Raw genomic sequence first — 16,695 nt, 5'->3', positions numbered from 1 at the left:
TGTTGGACAGGCGACACAGAGCGATTTTATCGCGTTCGGTGTGAATATACAGTTACACAGTAATTCTGTAGGCCTTCAAAATAAAAGTCATTTTGCACAAACTAAATTAAAACTAAACTAAATAACATGCCTTTAGGTTTAAAAAAATGGTAACTCAGAAACCTATTTATACTCAATAAATTATATAAGTTATTAATACACCATATAATACAATAAAGGGTTTTACACAGTTAATCAGCACAGACCTTTAAAAACTCAAAACTCTAAATGTACAATGTGGAATGTCAAATTGAAACCACATGATTAATTGACATTTTAATTACTGGTATATTCATATAGTGTATAAAGCCTTTATTACACTTATATTTATTCATTAGTACACGTATATTTAATGGTGAGTAACTTAACCTTGCAGATATTAATATATGATTCATTCACTTGTTCCTACTTAGGAGTTCATGCTTAATGAATGTCTTAATTAATGTCTTATCATGTACCAGTACTATAAAGTGTTACCCTTTCATTCAGACAAACTGAAATATTTTTGTATTAATAGAAAATAATGACACATTTCCTCATAATCAACAGTTATAATTACAGATCAAATGATAATATTAAGACATAAGAAGAGAAAAATTGCAGATTACCTGTAAAGTTGTTAATAATCAGAGCGCAGAGGAGGAAGAGGGATGCACTGCTTCTGGACTTCATTTTTCTTCTAAAGCTCTTCTCTGACAAATGGAGGAAATAGTGTCAGTTTCCTGTTTTTGAACTGGAAAGTCTCTGTTAATAGGCGTGTTTGAGATGCAGTTGCGCCTCGCTTTGCTGGTCAGCGAGAGCAGCCGGGGGCAGTTGGGGGGTGGAGGTGGAGAGAAATCAAGTCGGACAGTCTCCACCTGCAGCAGAACTACAGCAGATCTCAGAGTGTGGCTCTTATATAAAGAATAAAAGTAGAAATTCCCTTGACAGAGCCTGGAGATTTCATTTGTAATCAGGGCCGGAGTGGGCCCCTTTTTCAGCCCGGGAGTTTCATGCCCAAATCCGGCCCACTTTTTCCATGGAGGAGGAATTTAAATAAATGAAACAGCAGCTAGCTCTTACAATGCCTTTTTATTGCATATAAGTTCAAGTATATGTTGGTAAGTTAACAGAACACCCTTCACTTAAACATGTTTCATTCAAATTTAAATCAGATAAAGATTTAAAATGTGAAAAATGTAATTTTATGAATTAATATTACTTAGAAGCCTTTACAAAAAGAATTGAGAACACTTAAAATGATTTAACTGAACATGTAATGGTCAAAATATGGTAAAAAAAAAAATCTTTTCAGATCCATAAAATGAAATATTTATATGGATGAAGTGGTTTTGCAGCTCTATATTTTGTTATAAAGTGTTTACAATCATCATATAAAATTATAAACTGCTCCATTTCACTGGTTAGATATTATAGAGATTTAAACTTGGAATGGTATTTTCTTTGGAAACTGGACTGGAAACTTAATACGAATAAAAACGACTTATTTTCTAACTTATTTTGCAGTAAAGGAGTTGTTTTTGTATATTCTACTCCTACAGAAGTGATATTGTGCACTGTTGTGTTGAGTGTCGGGTAACAAGCCCCCACCTCCCTTCTTACCCTGCAGAACTCGCCACCTGATTGGCTGACAGAGTCGGCCGACAAATATTTGATCAGATGAGACTTTAAGCTTTCCGACCATATTAATTATATACAGGTAGCTTAAAGGGAAGTTGTGTTACAGCGGATTTAAATAGATATTAATTGTTTTATGGCTCAATATCCTTCAAGCACTGTTTGGATATAAATGAGGATTACTGGAGACTGGTTTGTTGGATCTGCTGGTTTGTAAGGTGAGCAGGGGGGGTGAGGGCCTGTTTATAAAGCTGCGGTAAAAAGTATAAGCACTCTTTCGGCTCTAATTCAGGAACCGTATCCTATAGTATCAAGGTTTACATCCTACAGTAAAAAGGTTTAATGTTTTGTAATCCTAAGGTTTAGGCGATTTGAATAATGTATGTGTCCGCTTGGATCAAATATAATACGTACAAAACACACAAATATGGAAATTATGAATCATAATTCTAATAAACAAGGCATATTTCGCCCTAAATGTTTATTTCCTGAAAGGATATACAGCTAAATAGGCTAGACAACAGAAAAGCAGAGATTTTAGGCTTTAAAATGGCATATTAGGCATCTATAATTATTCATAAACACAGCCAGATATTAACCCCTTTGCTGTGTTAAGGGGTTAATGATGTGTATTGGGCTCTACAAAATAATTGACATTGTAAACGTTGCGCAATAGCTGACGATTCAAGATTATTTCCATATCTCTGTTTACTGGCTGCAGCTGGAGTCTGTCCTTAATTTTGCACATTTGGCAGCTTCTTCTTCCATCTTTGTAAGTACAATAACATTAATTGGACAGCCTCACTGGGCTGTCTCTTATGTTTATGTAACCCAGTTCTAAATATGGCTCTGGTCACTGGAAGAGAAAAATTAATTATCATCAGAGTCTAGGAATCACCACCAGTCAATTGGATAGTGTCCTGGGTTTGTAAGTGTAAGAAAGGAACTAAGAAAAATAAATATATATATAAATATAGTTTACTTTCTTTTGCGGCCAAAGGAGAAAGAAATTAATAATTTGCACAATAAGCACACACCACAACAGTTGCATTTACTTTTGAAAACATTCTTATTATGCTTTATGCTTCTGTAAAATGTCACGTATATTGTATTCAACTCAAACATTTCCAGGAACCACAATTATGCATATGAATGGCCATTCATCAAAATAAAATAAAAAAAAAGCTAATAAAAATAGCTGCAGCTTAAGTCTCGTTTGGTTTGAAATGAACCCCTGTGAATTGGAGTTTGTGGAACAGTCTGTAGAGCTGTAGAATACGTAGCGTCTCTTTTCTCTTTACTGATGCAGGGCAAAAGCTGTTTTATTAGCAGCCAAACTACTGTCCTCCCTCCAAACTGAAATACTGAGCAATAAGTCTGACCTATACTATTACATAATTTTTTTTTAGAACCAGATAAATGTATAACAGCACAATATAAACTTTCAACATGAACAATGAGCAATTAAACAATTAATTAACACGTTATTCATTATTTCCGTACAGAAACTGAACCTGGTACATGCTTCTAAATAGCTGGCTAATCTTCCCCATAGCTAGCATGTAGCACATGTGGTTGGTACACGTGCTCAGAAATTAAGTGTAAAAATAAAGTGTAAAATGTACAGGATAACTTAAATTTTCTTACCTAATATGAAAAATAATATAATTCAGACACACAGAAAAGGCTTTTCAGAATTGAACATCTATAATAATATTGACAAAAGCTGTAAGTTTATGAGCAGCCGAACTACTGTCCTCCCTCCAAACTGAAATACTGCACAATAAGTCTAACCTATAGAGGGCGCATCAGCTCACGTATGGCATTTACGAACAGTAAGAATAAGAAAAGTGTCTGAAAAATACTTTAAAAGTCCTGAACATTTCACATTAAAACAAAATAAGATAAAAAAATAATTTTATAAAAAAAAATAAGTATTTTTAGGGTGGGCTACATTTATATAAGTATGTTTCGGTGATGGCGGAGGGTGTTTTTGCCGAATAAAATACGTCAGTGTCTGCGTATCTATGTGCTTCTTGACTGCCGGGTCATGGTGGCCACATCACAATATACGATGGTATGAAACAATTTGGGCACCCATAATAGTTTCCACAATTTAAGATGAGCAGTCAGTTGCATTTATATTATATAGCAGACGAACACAGTGGTGTTTAAGAATTAAAATTAAGTTTATAGGATTTTCTCCTTTTTTAGAAATAACAGCCTTTTAATGCTTCCTATAGTTTCCTCTGAGAGTCTGATTGAAGCTTCTGGTTGAAGGTATTTTGGATCATTCTTCTTTACAAAACTCCAAATCTCCAGTTCAGTCAGGTTTGATTCAGGTTTCTGATCATGAACAGCTGCTTTAAATCACACCACAGATTATATTCCATAATATTCAGGTCTGAGGACTGAGATGATCTGAGATGATCATTCCAGAACGTTGTACTTGTTCCTCTGCATGAATGTTTTACATTCTTTAGTAGATTTTGAGCAGAGTTTAGGGTCGTTGTCTTGTTAAAGTATCCAGCCCCGGCGCTTTAACTTCAACTTTCTCACTGATTCTTAAACATTGTTCTCAAGAATCTGCTGATATTGACTGGAATCCATGAGACCCTCAACTTTAACAAGATTCCAGTACCTTCACTGAACACAAAGGAGGCTTCATGAACCAATAGATAGATAAGGCTTTTCAGCTCAAAGGTTCACCAAAAGGTTCATTACCAGAAGCCTCATTGGCTCATTGTCAGTAGTGACACCTGCTGTGCAATAGGAAATATAACAGACTAAATCATTACTGAGCCAGAGAATCCTGGAACGTCTGTATATACAATAAACTACCTTTCCATGTGTTTCAATAATATAAAAATGTGTTTACGTGTGGGTATATTATTATTTGAGTGATGTGATGATGAACAATTAAAATAAATACATCATTGATGTTCACTGAATGCAATAATGCTTATGGAACTGAAAGACAGGAAACTGCAACAGATGGAAATAATATAAATTATTGATTTTTATTAAAAAAATAACCTTTTTAACAGTGTTGGGTTTGAGTTGATTCCTTTTTTTAGATACAATTTGTTGTTGGTATTTGGAGCTGGTCTGTGGGTTCACTATGACTGTTCTCTCCATTGTTCACCCCCACCTTAACTAGAACCTTCCCCTAAATCATGATGTTAAACAATCTTTGTTTTCAGGTCATTACAGAGTTTAGTTTTGAGGCTCCCATGTTGTCATTCTTCAGAGAAGATGCAAAGAGGAGTGAAAACTTGCAACTGGCCACATTAACCCTTTCTCAAACCAATAATTTAGTTTAAAGAATTATTGCACACTTTCTGTAAATCCTATAAACTTCCATTCACTTCTCAAATTTCACTGTTTTTATCTGCTATAGTGACACCATCTGCAGCAAGATGATGCTGCAGCTCTTTGGAGGTGGTCTGTGGATTGTCCTTGACTGTTCTCACCATTCTTCTTCTCTGCCTTTCTGATATTTTTCTTGGCCTGCCACTTCTGGGCTTAACAAGAACTGTCCCTGTGCTCTTCCATTTCCTTACTATGTTCCTCACAGTGGAAACTGACAGGTTAAATCTCTGAGACAACTTTTTGTATCCTTCCCCTGAACAACTATGTTGAACAATCTTTGTTTTTAGATCATTTGAGAGTTGTTTTGATGAGCCCATGATGCCGCTCTTCAGAGGAGATTCAAATAGGAGAACAACTTGCAATTGGCCACCTTAAATACCTTTTCTCATGATTGGATACACCTGGCTATGAAGTTCAAAGCTCAATGAGGTTACCAAACCAATTTTGTGCTTCAGTAAGTCAGTAAAAAGTAGTTAGGAGTATTCAAATCAATAAAATGATAAGGGTGCCCATACTTTTGCAGCGGTCAAATTTTGGTTTAATGCATATTGCACATTTTCTGTTAGTACAATAAACCTCATTTCAATCCTGAAATATTACTGTGTCCATCAGTTATTAGATATATCAAACTGAAATGGCTGTACCCAAATATTTACAACTAAAAATGATTAAGATTAATAGGGGTGCACAAACTTTTTTATATGACTGTATATAAAGAAAAAAACAAACATTATCAAGAGTGCTCAAACTTTTTTTCATATCACTGTACTTAAGAGTTTAAAGAAGTCAAAACTGAGAATGTGGCTGAAGAGTCAGATTAGATTTAGGGAGATCGACTTGCTGCTTGCCAAACCCAGGAATTAAACTGTAAACCTTGCCATCAATTACGCAGTGATTTAACCACTGAACCACCACTGCCTAAACGCTATAAAATTATTCAAAAGTAAAGAACTAAAGTTGTTTAACACTAACTAAACACCTTCAAATTAATCAACAAAACAACTGTTCAAACAGTTTAACATTTATTACTGAACCTTTTATTTCTTGAACAGAGATAAATTTGCATAGTAAAAAAAAAATCAGATTTTAGAAATAACACCTGAAGTGTTATTGCTGGTACAACAATTCAAACATTAGCACTAAGTAAGTAGCATTCAATATTTAGCTGGAAGTATCGATACAAGGTTTTACTACTTAAAGTATAAAAACAAAAAGGGGAAAAAATGGCATTAAGGACAAAAGCATAGGTCATGTCACAGAGTCCTATAGTGCACCCCCCCCCCTCCTCCTCCCCAAAACACATTTTACTAAAAGCCATAATGACTATAATGTTATATAATATGCTACATATAAGTCATTGTTACAAAAATTGGGATGCACTAGGCTTCCTGTTTTAGCTGCATATATATGCACTTTGAAAATGAACGTATTTTAGGCAGAGGTGGAAAAAGTACTGAACAATTGTAATTGAGTAAAAGTACCTTTACTTTGCTAAAATTCTACTCAAGTAAAAGTAAAAGTACCCATCTAAAAATCTACTTGAGTAAAAGTAAAAAAGTACTCAATTTAAAATGTAATTTGAGTAAAAGTTACATAGTAACTTTTATTTATTTAATGTAAAAAAAAAAATAATCGCTTCAAATTAATTTTTTTCCCCAGCATTTTATTTATACTCAATAACGGAGTTTTCCAATGTAGCAAAGTAAATTACTTGTGTCAAAATGTACTTGATTCTATTTTTAAATTACAAATTACTCATGAAATTTACTTAATTTACAGTAATGTGAGTAAATGTAATTCATTACTTTCCACCTCTGATTTTAGGACAATGCAAATTTATTAAAAGGTAAAAACTAGACTACATACTGGGCTACATATGTCTGCTATATTTTTTTATTTTAATAATGAGAAGCTGCAATATAAACAAGATGAAATGCAACAGGCGTAAAAAAAAAAAGGCTAATTTTAAAATGTAAGAAATGTGTAGAAAGTTCAGATATTTGTGTAAAAATGTAAGAAGTAGAAGGAAAAATTCACTTGAATAATAATAACTCCAGTAAAGTATAGATAACCCACATTTCTACGTGTGTAAGGCAACAGAATACTTGTGCTTCATTAATTGACACCTCTGTCTTTAATAAATTATTTTTATTACTGTGAAAGATTTGAGCTCAATGTGAGACTTCATTGAGATCTATTGAGACTAAACTCTTAGACAAAAGACATGAGAAATCAATGTGGTCAAATTTTGATTTTTCTTTTCTCTTTAATCCAGAGGTGGAAAAAGTACTGAAAAAATGTAATTAAGTAAAAGTACCTTTACTTTGCTAAAATTCTACTCAAGTAAAAGTAAAAGTACCCATCTAAAAATCTACTCGAGTAAAAGTAAAAAGTACTCAATTTAAAATGTACTTTGAGTAAAAGTTACATAGTTACTTTTAATTATTTGATGTAAAAAAAGTAAAAACAAATCATAAATTAAATCGTTTTAATGAACTATTATTTCACATAATAATTTGGATCTTTCAGGCAGTATTTGTTCAGACCCCCCCATCAAACAAGCGGTATAGGTTTCTATGATCCAATTTTTTTCTTTACTATTAAAAGGTTATGGTCATATAGGTGACTATAAACTGTATTTTTATTGTTTTACAGTTCATTATTATTGCTCTGCTTTAACTGCTTTAAATTTACATGTTTTTTTTTTTTACATTAAAGCAGTTTATTTAAAAGTACTTACACCACATGCTTTCTCAGGTTTGATGTGGAAGTTTTGAAAGCTGGCAGCTCTGTCCGGCGGGGCACATTTTGTATTGCATGAGGACGTTATTGCCTCCTTATTCCTCGCACGAGCATCCGTGCCAATTTATTTTTTAATTCAGACAATAGTTTTTTTTCTCTCAGCATTTAATTTTTTACTCAGTAACGGGGAGTTTTCCAATGTAGCAAAGTAAATTACTTGTGTCAAAATGTACTTGAGTAAAATTTGAATTAACTATTTTAAAAACTAGTTTAAAAATTACAAATTACTCATAAAATCTTTTCAATTACAGTAACTTGAGTAAATGTAATTCATTACTTTCCACCTCTGCTTAATTCTTTTTGCTGTGTGGAGCATTTTTCCTGGGTTGGAATAATGGTGTAGGTTGTTCATCATCATCATCTTCATCATTATCTATCGGGTGCAGGCAGAGGACTCTTCTTAGATCCAGGATGTATCTTATGTATAGTGTGAGATTTCAGGGTGTTGTTGGGGAGGAAGCTGGCTGATTTCCTGCAGTGTTCTCTGATGTTTGATGAGTCTGGGGAGGTTTAGCAGATTCTGGAAAGCGGGGTAACTCCTCTTTATCTACAATTACAAAAAACAAACAGTTCAAGTTTTGTCTTTCATCCTTCATTTATGCTTTTCATTTATTCTTGTAAAGACTCAAAAATATAAATAATGCAAACCATTTTTTATTTATTAAAAAGAGAAGATTTAACTACAATGATCATTTGTAAATTTTGCTTAATTAAAACGGCAAATACACAATATTGTGTGTGTTTACACAACATTAACACCACCTTAATCTGGTGGCTAGCTAGGCTATGCTGTAGGTATAGCTAGCAGTGGCGATTGCTCTAAGACTGCAAGGGAAGCTCAGCTTCCCCTAAAATGTAAAAAAATAAGTGATTAAATATATACTGTTGTGTGTACATGTCACTTATTAAATATGCGCTACACCGCGCTGAACTTATTTCAGAATCAGCTTCTTATCACTGGTAACGCCGCGGCTTTCCTCTAACTCATTCCCGCAGCTTCACAGCGCTGCTTTAAACAGTGCACAGACTTCAATAGCGGAGCAAAGCGCGCGGCCAAACCAGACGAGTCATTGGATAAATGCTGGGCTTTGTCCCGCCCATCGGACGCTCAGCGTCTCTGGGGGTCTATGGAGCAGTGGACTGAAGTGCTGTAACAAATAAAAATTACTGATAGCCATTCTTCTTGATGAAACTATCTCAGGACATAAATGAACAGGGGCCAGTAGTAAGTATTGTGTTATCATTAAAAATAATTTAAATAATTTAAATTAATAAATGGATTATTTAAGGAAATTAAAACTGCCCAAAAAGGAAATAAATTTACCTGCATTTCTTTCCTTTACCAACTTTAAAGATTTTGCATAATGTTTTTTTACTGATCATTTTATGTTTATTCATTTCATAGCGTCTTTTTTTTTATATAATTCTTCAATGTAAAGAATGGGTACCTTTTTGTTGTGTAGTGAAAACTTAAAAATAATGCCTTTTGTTCACAAAAAAAGAGTTTACGTATAAATAAAACTACATATGTTAAGATGTAGGCCGAAATTGAGCTTCCCCTCCTTGAAAGACCAGCATCCGCCACTGATAGCTAGCTAGGAAATACAAGTACATGTTGCTGAATTGTTCAGAGAAGTTGATAGCTGAAACTGTAGGTTTTTCCAAGGTTAAATGTCCCATCTAGCTTGTCAGCTAGTCACCTGATTAATTCAGCAGCTGGTCATTAGATAGCTGGAGCACAGATGCTAATTGTTCTGTCTACTGGGTAGCCTGGCCTGGCTGATGCTTTCGCCTGCTAAGCCCGGTAGCCGGCATCGCTGGACTCGCTAATACTGCTAGCCTAACATTAATGATGCTAGCACAATGCTAATAGCGCTTCATTGCACACTTCAGGTGACAGAATTTGTTTTAGCAGCTATGTAAAATCTTACTTTTATTATCTTACAGTAAAAACAACTTAATTATACTTTCTTGAGAAACATTTTTCTAAGTGAATGCAGGTAGTGAAACTCAGACTTATGTAATTTTAGGAATTTGTTGTTGTTGTTGTTATAAAAAAATCAATAAAATGTTTAGTGGGTTACACTTAAAAATATTGTGCAATATTTTCACAACCTCATCATTAAGTAATGCCAGTTTAGGATTTGTGGTAAACATGACCAAAAGTTTTGTGGGTTTATTTTAAAAATAAGGTTGCAAAAACAAAATACTGCCCTATATTGGGAAGTAAAACATGTCACATATCCTTTTTTAGAGCGTGGGAGCAGGCAGGTCTTCCAGCCATGCACCAACAAAACAGGCCAACAGTATTTAGAAAGAATAGTAATCATAAATCATCCATTTTACAGCTAGTATTACTGTAACAGATTTCTATAGTAAATTCAGAGTGTATAACCTGAATAACACAGCATAATACTGTAGATCTGCAGGGTTTTAGCAGTTTAAACCTTTTAAAAAAGTATTTTTCTTTGCTAAGAGTAAATAACATAATCTTTATGTCCTCCTTTTTTGTATATGGACATAGAATGCTGCACGAAGCTAGATGATATGATTCTACTGTTTCCCCCTAAATATTATTCCCCCTAATATTATAAATATTATTTCCCCCTTTAAAATCTGTTGTGGTGTCAAGCAGGGATGCGTGTTGGCACCCTCCTTGTTTGGGGAAACTTCTTTTCCCTTCTCCTTTGGGAAGTTTTGGGATTATCAATCAACACAAAAACCCTGCCCGTCTGAAAGCCAGATTAAAAGTTAGGCTGCTTGTCCTCTGGGACATGCTGTTTGCTGATGACGCAGCAGTGGTAGCATGCTCCCAGGAGCGCTTGCTAACTCTCAATGACTGGTTCTGACCAATAGTCTGACTAAAACAAAGTTAAATAGGAAAAAGCACTGTAAAACCTCCCCTCATCACCATTAAAAACTACACTCTGGAAGCTGTGAACACCTTCACCTACCTCGGGTCCATCATTCAACAACCTGTCACTTAATGCTGAACTAAGTGGCCACATGGGAAAAGCTGCTTCTACTTTTGGGGAGCTCACAGAGAGAGTATGGAACAATAGAAAACTCACTGTCCGTACAGAGGTGCAGGTGTACAGAGTCTGTACATATATAATTTGTCCTACGTATTACAATTACATTTGGTCACATCTAAAACACATTTAGATGTTGATAGGTGATAGGAGACTCTATCGTCCGACACGTGAAATTAGCTACTCCTTTAGGGGCACCAGCGGCAACAGTTACTTGTTTACCGGGAGCCAGAGCAACGGACATTAGTGGCAACCTCAGGTTAGGGAATAGGAGATATTCGAGGGTAGTAATTCATGTAGGGGCCAATGATATTCGTCTGCGGCAGTCTGAAGTAACTAAGGCTAATGTTAAAGAGGTGATTAAACAGGCCCAGACGCTGTCCGAGGAGGTAATCTGCTCTGGCCCCATCCCAATGAGGCGTGGTGATGAAGCTTACAGCAGGCTTTCTTCGCTGAACCGCTGGATGTCCAAGTGGTGTGCAGAAAATCATGTGGGCTTTATAGATAACTGGCTACACTTTGAGGGCAAGCCTGGTCTTTTAGGTAGGGATGGTGTCCACCCCACGCGGGAGGGTGCTGCCTTACTTTCATGCAGCATAGCTCATAGTCTTTTAGTTAGTCGGCAGAGTAGTATTAGAAGCTGCTGACAATCCAGAGCTGGGACCAGGCCGCAGACAGAGAGGCTTAACCGACCGTCTGCGAGCTGCAAAGAGACGTTACCTAGATACCAATGTATTCAGACTGTGTCTGTCCCCCCAATTATAATTTAACATAGTGTTACAGATTTAAAGCAGGTCTCATATGAGCTATTTATAGAACTGTCCGTAATTCCATTATATAGATTGTTATATTATTTTTCTTTCCTCTTTTTAACAGTGTAACAACAAACAACTCCAGGTTGACACGCATAACATGCTTCACAGTATATTTGATAACACAGAGGCAGTCCTCCTGCATCAGTAAAAGGTTTATTTCCTTTATTCATGACCAGAACAGATTGTATTTATGTTCCTTTGATCGCAATAACTAAAGTAAAAGAGGCTGAAGACCTCGGAGGACCAATGCGCGCTCCGAAGCGCAATATAGGCGAGGCTGTGGGTAGCGACGTCTCGCAAAATCTAGACACTGTATTATTTAACTATAACAAAACAGTATTAATAAGCTTTATGTTATAAATGTAGATCATGTATTATATCATAAGGCCCCCGCATGGGGAAAACGCCAATATCACGGTATGTCCCACATGCTGCAATTTTCTTATGAATAGAGGCGATATTGCTGTACTGCGGTTATTGCGACAGCCCTAGATCAGGACCACCTTCAGTGGCAGCAGGTGCTTCGCAGGGGGCTGCCAGAATACGAGACCACCATGGCTCACCACCAGGAAGCAAAAACAGGACACCACCACACCATCATCATCATCATCATCAACAACATCCACCTACACCTGTGTTATCTGTGGTTCAATCTGCCTCTCACGAATTGACCTAATTGACCGAACTCCAGGCACTGAGTCAGCGATGCCGACTTACTAGCTGTAAGCTGTTAACCAATTAATTATTTACTAAAAATCATTAATTTTCAAAGAAGAGCTTCAGTGGCAAAAATAAAGGTAAAACCTGTTGTAAAACCTTTGGCCGGTGGTGTATATGAAAAGGAAAACCATTTAAAAGTAACAAAAAAAGGAAAACATAAATAAGTTTTAATTGCTCCACTAACTGAATGAATACCAAAAAATAAAATTCCAATCATCAGATTCATTCGTACTAAAAGAAGACCACACCACATCACACATTTTAAAACTGCCTAAAGCTATCACTTTAATTAATAAGATAACATGTCTTTTATGTGTTACATGTACATGTTTTTGTTTTTTATCTGCATTACCTGCATGCTGTTTTTTATACATTGTACCTTCTGTCTGTGGCTGTGTTGTTGAGTGCTTTAAGTTTTCGGGAAAGGCACTATATATATAAATATATACATAATAATAATCATAAATGATTATTATTATTATTATTATTATTATTATTATTATTATTATTATTATTATTATTATTATTATTATTATTATGAGATTTCACAAGATAATTATACTATTTCAAGGCTTGAAATATGTAAAAATTAGAGGACTTTCTAATTGTTGTCAAAAAGAGCTGGGGCCTCATGTACTAAGACTTGTGTGGACTTCCTACCAAAATGTTCCGTACGCTCAGACCTGAAAAAGTTCTGTACGCACAAAAACATCCGGATTTATCAAACCGTGTGTAGGCAGAATCCCACATACTTTCTCTTAGTACATTGTTATCAACTTGAAATCAAGCGCAAATGCACAAAAACCTCACACCTGCCACGACTCCTCCCTCAATTACGTATAATGTATAATGTTATAATTATAATAATGCCTAAAATAATAATTTAAATGCTTTAAATGAGTTGCTTACCAAGAAGCCACCCATCACGCACTCTGCTTGTTTTCTTATCCTCTTATGCTCTTGGAAATCTAAAACCGTTTATAAGTCAGTCATCATCACCAAAAAACATAATGGTCACGGAAAATGCGGAACAAATTCAGCCATTAGCAATATTTTCCAATAATGCCAACGCTGACATCTCTAACAATACCAGCACAACATTTTATGCATGTTTTTATAATCTAGGCTAAGTGGAAACACGTTAAACGATTATTTCAGTAAGCCAATAAAATTGTCTGGTTAATTTACTTTATTTTACCCAATAATGGCTTATTACTACAATGTGTGCATAAAGGATATCTTAATAGTTGTAATTTCAATGCATCGCCTCTTAGTGTCGCCAAATGACAAAAACACAATATATACATACAAAAAAACATGCGTACGCCCGAAACAAAAGTGCCGTGGGGGAACGCACTTTCTCACGTTCAAGTCAAATTTAGTACATCTGACCGTGAGCGTGAAATACCTTTAGTACATGAGGCCCCTGATCAGAAAAAGCCTTCCTTACTTTCCTGACACCTGACATCTAGCCTCTACAATTATCCATTTAATGGCCACTGATGTTGACTAAAAAAATAATTCTACGTTTGTAACTAAACGTAAGTAGATTTTTGCCAGAGTGTGTAACATTTTTATTTTATAACAATTTTAGTTAATTAATAAAAAAATAATAAAGATTGTTACAGTATGGAGATATACATTGTGACATACATTAACATGAACAAGAACTAACTCACTTTAAAAGGATGAAAACCATAATCCCATAAGCAGGTATATTGCGGTAAAATTCGTCCCTTCAACAAAATCTGATTTATCTTACCTTGTAGGTGTTTCTCTCGTCGTTTGCAGCTCAGACAGGCACATATCACCAGCACGATCATCAGCACCAGCACCAGACTCCCTCCTCCTGCTATAAAACATATCATTATCCAGCGCTCAAAACCCCAAAGCATATCGTCTTCATCTCCGTTCTTCGAACTTGTACCTGCAAAATGACATCAAACATATTAATCAAAATAATCAATTATTCACTAAAAACATGCATTCCTGCACAACAATGGTACTTAAGAATAAATAATCTGTAAGAACAAATCAGTAGAATAAACAATATGATTTATCAGATCATTTTTATTAATAAAACACACACTGTGAATAAATTCATCAGAGAACAGAAACTGTTGCCTTTTTTTAAACCTGGTATAAAATGGTAAAAATTATCATATTTTAGTTTCTTTCAGTTCTACCCTTTCTTTCATTCATTTTTAACAAAACTCAGTCTAAATATGTGAACTGGGTTTAATTTATCGGCAATAAATTAGTTTACTGTTATTAATTATGCTTAAGGACTTATAAAAACATAAAATGAATAATAATGAATGAATAAAACTGTGTAGAGTACTTACATTTGGCTGGTCTGACTTTATTACTACTCTTTTCACTTGGAATGGGTTGTTCCACAGCACACTCATAGTCCTGGTCTCTCTCAATGTTTCTTAGACTTGCAGAATTTCCATCAATTTTTTTCCCATTTTTATACCAACTGAAGGTCCGTCCGGTTTGGTCTTTAACTTCACAGGTAATGTAAGGAGTCCCATCTATACATGTGACTTTCACCGTTGGCTTAGGTGGCTTTTCTATTTAAAAAAAAAAGACAAAAAGTCGTTTAGCTTAAATATAAACTTATTAAACAAGACATGGAAAATGATTGTTTAATGACAAAAGAGACAATTAAGCTGTTACCTGCAGCATTAATTATATATTTAGATTTAAGTCTTGCAGAAACACATATATATATATATATATATATGTATATATCTTACCATGAACACACAGTGTGATTGTTTTTTTTGCTTTAGATTTGCCATTCGAAAGGAAAACTTCAAACTCATGGTCGCCATTATCTTTCATTTTTACAGAATTGATTTCAAGGGACCCACTGGTCACCTTCGCGGTGTTTAGTTTTGTTGGTAATGTTTTAACCTCTCCTTTAAACACTCTCTTAGAGTCGTGTTTCCATAAAAGCTCATCAGTTTGATCAAGGCCAAGCTTAATGGTAACAGGGCTCCCTACTGCCACAGTGAAGTCACATGCACTGGAGTCTGTGGAGAAGAAAATATATACAAATATTTTACCAAACAAATTCATTTTTTAAATTCTGTGTGAGAAACAATAATGTGACACTAAATCATAAGATAAATCCCGGCCCTGACTGAACCCCTAAAAGAGCTTTTTATATATTTTTAAATTCAATTTAAACTTTTCACTTTTATTTTTTTTTCTCAGACAAACTGAAATATTTTTGTATTAATAAAACATAATGACACATTTTCTCATAATCAACAGTAATAATGCAGGTATACAGATTATACTTCAGATCAAACGATCACATTAAGATATGAAGATTAAAAATGCAGATTACCTGTAAAGTTGTTAATAATCAGAGCGCAGAGGAGGAAGAGGGATGCACTGCTTCTGGACTTCATTTTTCTTCTAAAGCTCTTCTCTGACAAATGGAGGAAATAGTATCAGTTTCCTGTTTTTGAACTGGAAGGTGTGAGTTAATGCACTGAGGTGTTTTGCTTTGTGCCTGAAAAGCAGCTCTCTGCTGCCTCTACTTAATGCAGAAGGTTTTCAGCAGCCTTGCTTTATCTGATAAACCTGCTGTAGGGTGGAGTAAAATGGGCAGTTGCAGTATGTAAAATGCTCTTTAAATTTGTATAGCCAATCACAATAAGCGCTTAAGGACTTTTGCAACAACACAATTTATGCCAATAGTTTTGATTGATTGGTCGGAGGTTGCTAAGGTGGGCGAGGCAGAGCATCATAGAAAGAGAATGCGAGAAATCGTCTGATAAATGAAGAAAACACAGCAAATTTCACTCCTCACTAGAGTGATTAAGCAGTTATGAGTAATTTTACCAACAAAACAAAATGTTTCTAAACAGTGTGTTCGTTACGGACAGAAGGATGATAGAAAGAACGTACATACAGGTAATATTTAATTAAATGAAACAAGATAACTTGAAGCATAAACAGAAAACAAACACAGTTAGGAATAAAATAAAACAAGAAAAAATGAGGTTTTATGTGATGTACTGGCCTATTTAACTTAACCAGGTAGATAAAATGTGCGGCACACTTTGCCACTTCTTGCATAGGAGAAAATGAGGGTGCAAAACAATGTCATAGGTCTAAATAAGTATTTGTGCCAAATCTTAAAAAAATAAAGTTTTTAAAATGATACGCTGCAGACAGTTGCCCCTGGGCAGATAAGAGTTTATTACACAAAAAGGACATTCCAGGATTTTGGTACATTTCAGGGGTGGTCACTTCGGAAAATTTGATCTTAATTTTTA

At 34.9% G+C, this 16,695-nt stretch overlaps 1 protein-coding gene and 1 long non-coding RNA gene across 7 annotated transcripts in view; both read right to left on the bottom strand.

Moving 5' to 3' along the window:
• The window catches only part of LOC111193570 (titin), a 46,026-nt gene extending 30,097 nt beyond the window's left edge, over window positions 1–15,929 (bottom strand). For 5 of the 6 annotated variants that reach the window (XM_049469268.1, XM_049469267.1, XM_049469266.1 and 2 more), the window contains exon 1: window positions 648–733. In XM_049469268.1, coding sequence (XP_049325225.1) covers window positions 648–711 — 64 coding nt within the window. In that variant the 5' untranslated portion in view covers window positions 712–733. Of the gene's footprint in view, window positions 1–647; window positions 734–15,758 lie in introns of those variants that run through there. The other variant, XM_049469265.1, reaches the window with a different exon arrangement.
• Window positions 14,769–15,313, bottom strand: LOC125785571 (uncharacterized). Its single transcript, XR_007427919.1, has 2 exons — window positions 15,160–15,313; window positions 14,769–14,973 (listed from the first exon to the last, which is right to left on the bottom strand). It is a non-coding gene; the product is annotated as an uncharacterized LOC125785571 (long non-coding RNA).
• Window positions 15,930–16,695: the final 766 nt, after the last annotated feature.

The sequence above is a fragment of the Astyanax mexicanus genome, chromosome 21 (genome assembly GCF_023375975.1).
Source record: "Astyanax mexicanus isolate ESR-SI-001 chromosome 21, AstMex3_surface, whole genome shotgun sequence".
In the NCBI taxonomy this organism is placed as follows: Eukaryota; Metazoa; Chordata; class Actinopteri; order Characiformes; family Acestrorhamphidae; genus Astyanax; species Astyanax mexicanus.
The sequence above is the reverse complement of the archived record's forward strand: the minus strand, read 5'-3'. Positions and strand labels throughout refer to the sequence as shown.